This window comes from Hydra vulgaris, chromosome 01 (genome assembly GCF_038396675.1).
Source record: "Hydra vulgaris chromosome 01, alternate assembly HydraT2T_AEP".
Taxonomy (NCBI): domain Eukaryota; kingdom Metazoa; phylum Cnidaria; class Hydrozoa; order Anthoathecata; family Hydridae; genus Hydra; species Hydra vulgaris.
In genome coordinates this window covers 63,607,501-63,612,500 of record NC_088920.1, presented here as the reverse complement: position 1 = coordinate 63,612,500, position 5,000 = coordinate 63,607,501, and the positions used below count along the sequence as shown (strand labels likewise).

Below are 5,000 nucleotides of genomic sequence, written 5' to 3'. Positions count from 1 at the left end.
TATAATTTTCATAAAAAAAGTTTTGTATTATAAAAGTATAGGTTGATAGTTAGGTTTGACACATTGTTTTGTTATGATCAAGTTCTGCATGGCAAATTAATACATTGGGTTTTTTTCTTTTTTATTAGGTGCGAGGTTTTCTATCCAATTATCATAAATAACTCTGTTTTTGTCATTAATTTATTTTCTCTATATTTTTTAAAGTGACTTATTTTTATCTGCTTTTTTGGAACATTTTTTGAGCGGACGTGTGTTTCAGGCAACCCGCTTGAAGTCAGTATAAAAAAATGCATTTGGTTAGGAAAAAGAATTATTTTTGAATTAAAGTGTTTCAATTGTAGTTTCACTTTTTTTACTATTCAGAGATATAGAAGTTTGACAGAATCCCATGCAGCTTGTAAGTCGCTATTTAGTCATTACTACATATTTGCAACATACCGATATTAAATCAACAACTTATAGCTTATAAGTTATAAAAACACTCCTTTTTTTTCTTTTCTTTCTTCATATATTTTATAATAATCTATATACAAATAAACAAAAAAAAATTACTTAGGAAGATATTGTTATAAATAAATAATAGCTAAATAATTAATAAAGAAATAGCAAACTCTCAAGTACATCAAATACATAAATAAAAAAAAAAAATTTGACATCTTTTGTCTTTTATGTCAATTTTACCATTTAATAAACTTGTTTCATAAAAAGTATAAAAGAACTTTTTTTTAAATTTAATTTGTTTTTATATTAAAGAAAAAATAGATTATTATACTGTTTTACTCCATTTTCAAAAAATGTTTTGCGTTTGATATAATTAGCTTCTGTACCATCCGGGGTATGGAAAGCATGTCGAATCGTGTATACAACAGCTAAAAATAAAAAATTTTTATTCCAAAGCCGCTTAAAGAAACTTAAAAATAATTATAAATTTAACAATTAAAAATTTTTTTTTAATAAATATTTAAAAACTTTTTTATATAATTATTTACTTGTTGTTTTTATTGCAAAAACGTGTAGGTTCTTTACAACATCCATCTTTGCTGCACAATGAAGGGACACCTAAATAATGGTCTCAAAACATTTAATTGGAATCTAGTTATAACTAAGAACTTGTTATCATTATTGTTGTTAATGCTCATTTGTGCATTTTTTAACACGAAGAATTTGAATCGCTGGTAACAAAAGACGCAAATTTTATTTTTTATTAGGTTGGAGTTTTTTTCTAAATTTTTCGGATGTTAGTTGATAAAGTTATATTATAATTTGTATTTTATTTTTTTTATATTAAATTGATCTTTAAAATTTCTAAAGATTGTATTAAACTTTGAGGTTAAAAAATTTGTATTACCAGAGATTAAGAAGTTTGTATTACCTTTCATTCTATTTTTAACCACTACCATATCTGCAGTAGTACTGTTACTACAACTTATACACATGTTTATTTAAGTACTTGGGAGTTTCATATTTTATTTATTATAGTCGAGTTTAACTGCATATAAAGTGTTTATTGTGTCGAGTTTAACTACATATAAAGATTATACTCAGTCATTAGAGATATATTTATAGACGTCTTCACAGTTCCTATAGTTTCATGCGCACGCATTCTTAATATTACATCATCGTTCCTTATGCATCAAAAAGTAAATATACAGATACAATAAAAAAGCATTTTTGAAAGAAACAGTAGATTACATAAGATTTTTTTCTTTTTTCATAATAAAGACATTGGTTATGCTTTATATAAGTTTATTATAACCATTTAAGTCTAAACTTTATACTGTTTATATGTTTATGTTATAGAATATAATGTATTCTATATCAGCAGAATAGCATGAAAAAAAAAAAAAAGTACACATAAATTAAGATAGCAACCTTGAAAGAAAAAATTACCATTGTGCATTTTTTTACACTTTATACTCTTTAAAAGGTTTTAGACTCCACATACGAATTCATTTTTAATAATAAATAAATTTAAAAATTTATTTAATTCACATATTATGTGAATATGAATTAAATTAAAAAGTAAACAACTGTTTCTTTCAAGATTGCTATCTTAATTTATGTGTACCTTTTTTTTTTTTTTTCATGCGATTTTACGCATTAGGAACTATGACACAAATATGCGCGCACGAAATAATCGGAACTACGAGGAGGTCTATTATAGTCAGTCATTAACGTTATGAGTGAGTATAACAAAAAATCAAAATAAACAGTAACAAAAATATTACTTAGTAAAAACTGTAATAAAGTGCGTGTAGTTCTACAAAGTATTCAAAAAAAAACTTTAACTCAGGATAAAAAAGTATTTAAGGAACTTCCAACAAGTGGTTACATAAATATCTGATACGACAAAGAACAATTTTTAAACATAGATAAAAAATAGATTTTCTAATTAAACGTTAAAGTATAAAGCACTCATCACGCACACATGTTATTAATTGTACATCAAATTATAAAGGTGAGCTTCCACTCATCCATCTTTTCACGGGTACGGGAAAGGGAAGGGAAAAATTATCACATGGGCATGCGTATTATTAGTTTTAATTTGTCCGAAGTAAAACTACGCATGCTCTCGTGATTATAAGAAAAACGGATGAATGGAAACTCACCTTAATACACTTATCACGTACACATGTTTGTAAACTAGTGTACTAGATATTTAAACAAATTTAAAAAAGAAATTTTAAAATCTGCTTACTTCGACAAGAACATGTTTTACAGCCATATTCATCGAGTACTTGTCCATAAGCACATTTGATCAATGGGCATGCGATTTTTGGACACATCGGCCTAATAACTGTTTCTTCAATTGAATATGGTTTTGAAACGCATTTTGGTATTTCTATATAAAAATTTTTGTCTAAATATATCTATATAAATATAAAATTTTTCACAAGCTAAAACTTTTATTTTATTTTATTAATTGAAATAATAAATTTTTTTTACGGTTGCATCTACAGGTCGGACATCCTCTTCCATCAAGAACGTTTCCGTTTTCACAGTAAATCAAACATACTGGCCCACACTTTGGTTGACCTTAAGGAAAAAAATATTTTTCCAAATTTTTTTTTATTTTTTTAAATTAAATGCATAAAAATTTTTTCTTACTGTTACAGCGACAAGTTGGACATCTATTTTTGTCAAGTACATATCCATATGGGCAAAATATTTTGCACACAGGCCCGCATCTTGGTCGACCTTTAAAAAAATTTATTTTTTACCCTGGTAAAATATTTTACGGAAAAGTTTATGAAAATAAAAAAATAAATAGTTCATACATATTCCCATCAAGTCTGTACTATTCTTTTTGACACATTCAAGTTCGTTACCACATTTTTTAGTAAGTAACAATACTCCTCCGCATTCTTCACCAGAAGCTTGAGCACAAATATCACAACAGCCACAAAAGTCTTTGATTGTTCCGGCTATTTAAAAAACAACTTATATTTTTTAAAGTCGAACGTTCCACCCTCTACTTTAAGGGTATAAGTAAGTTATTTAATTACTTTGGGGTTAGCTCAATAGCATATACTATTATTTATTTTTATATAAAAAATAAGCAGACCGAACCTGTAGGCCATAACTACAAATACAAACTTTTTTTAACATAGTTTGCAAATCTTGTAAAAAACGTGTACATTAGGCTGGAACGATTTTCAAAGCAAAAAAAAAAGTTTAAAAATAAACATTTCTGTTTATTTTAAAACTTTTTGAGACGCGAAGAATGTTCTATTAGTTATAACAGGAAAGTAAAAAAATATTTTTGGATTTAGAAGAGTTCTTTAGGTTCCTCTCGGGCACCTTGAGTACCAAGTTGACATAGTTCGGAAAAAAAAGATTTTTTCTTAATTTACGATTTCTCAAAAATTTTGATTCCTAGAGAAAAATTAAGAACTCTTTTTTTTTTAGAAAACAGTTAGGTTATTTTTTACAAAAAAAACAACAAATATTTGAAAGTTAGGCAAATCAAGAGCGTAAAACATGATATTTTTATTTTACGTCCTTAGGCTAACTTAATTTCAAAAATTTTTCAAATCGCTCTACCCTAATGTACAAACTTTTATTTGTAGTGTGCCGTTGTTTTACAAATTGGAAAATTTAATATGGTGTTTTCTGTAAACTTATATAAAATACCAGATAATAACAACAAAAATAACTGAACAATAATGATTACTAATGATAGTAATATCTACCTTTGCATCCTTCGGGAGATTTGCATCTTACCAAGGCACAGTTAATGCATTTTAGAGCGGTTGTTGTGTAGCAAATAGAGAAAAATAAAAACAAAGTCAAAGTAAAGTGTTTCATTTTCTTTTTTATATTCTTCTAAATAAAAGTATTTAACCAAAATATTATTATAACTAGTGCAATAAATAAATTAAAAAATCGCTTTAATTTAAATTATGACACAATACACATAATCCGCATAGTTACATAATAATTTTGTATTTTATATTCGAATTTGAAATCAAAAAAAATATATAAATAATTCCAAACAACAGGTCATGGTCAAGTTTTTCTTTATTAAATTCATCTTTTATTTAGATACGCCTTTAAAGTAATATATTTGAAATACATCATTTATATCTGGAACATAAATAATATATCTGTTACACATAACCATAGAAATAGCAACACATCTCTAGCTAACTTTTTTTTTTTTGAGTTTTAAATGTCTCATAAAGATTTATTTATATGAAATAAAAAACAATAAGTATTGTCTAATTAATTGCGTCAAATAAAATCATCAATTGCGTTAACGGTTTTCATTAATCGTCACACCATCTTAAGATGATTATTATGCTGTCAAAGAATGTCAATAAGATCTTATTGATAATCTTTAACAACGTAGTTTTGTTGAAAATAAATAACTAATATTGGATATATTTGATTATAAAACCAAAAAATATCTTCTTTTTATTTTTAAATAAACCTTTTGACAGTTGCAAGTTTGTAATTATGCAGGTTACCAAGAAACGGTTCAACTTAGGTTATTTATG

At 25.9% G+C, this 5,000-nt stretch overlaps 1 protein-coding gene across 1 annotated transcript; it reads right to left on the bottom strand.

Moving 5' to 3' along the window:
• Positions 1–470: 470 nt before the first annotated feature.
• Positions 471–4,363, bottom strand: LOC100204244 (BPTI/Kunitz domain-containing protein 4). The gene is made up of 7 exons (XM_065788906.1): positions 4,194–4,363; positions 3,279–3,425; positions 3,109–3,198; positions 2,947–3,036; positions 2,699–2,842; positions 990–1,059; positions 471–869 (listed from the first exon to the last, which is right to left on the bottom strand). The coding sequence occupies exons 1-7, from the start codon at positions 4,306–4,308 to the stop codon at positions 815–817; spliced, it is 711 nt and encodes a 236-aa protein (XP_065644978.1). The 5' UTR covers positions 4,309–4,363; the 3' UTR covers positions 471–814.
• Positions 4,364–5,000: the final 637 nt, after the last annotated feature.

Excerpts from the sequence above, each read along its gene's own strand:
- LOC100204244 (XM_065788906.1), bottom strand. The coding sequence starts at position 4,308 with ATGAAACACTTTACTTTGACTTTGTTTTTATTTTTCTCTATTTGCTAC. Across the intron at positions 3,037-3,108 it reads TCCAACTTGTCGCTGTAACA|GTCAACCAAAGTGTGGGCCA; the intron begins GTAAGAAAAAAT and ends TTTTTCCTTAAG. Across the intron at positions 870-989 it reads TTTTGCAATAAAAACAACAA|CTGTTGTATACACGATTCGA; the intron begins GTAAATAATTAT and ends TTTTATTTTTAG.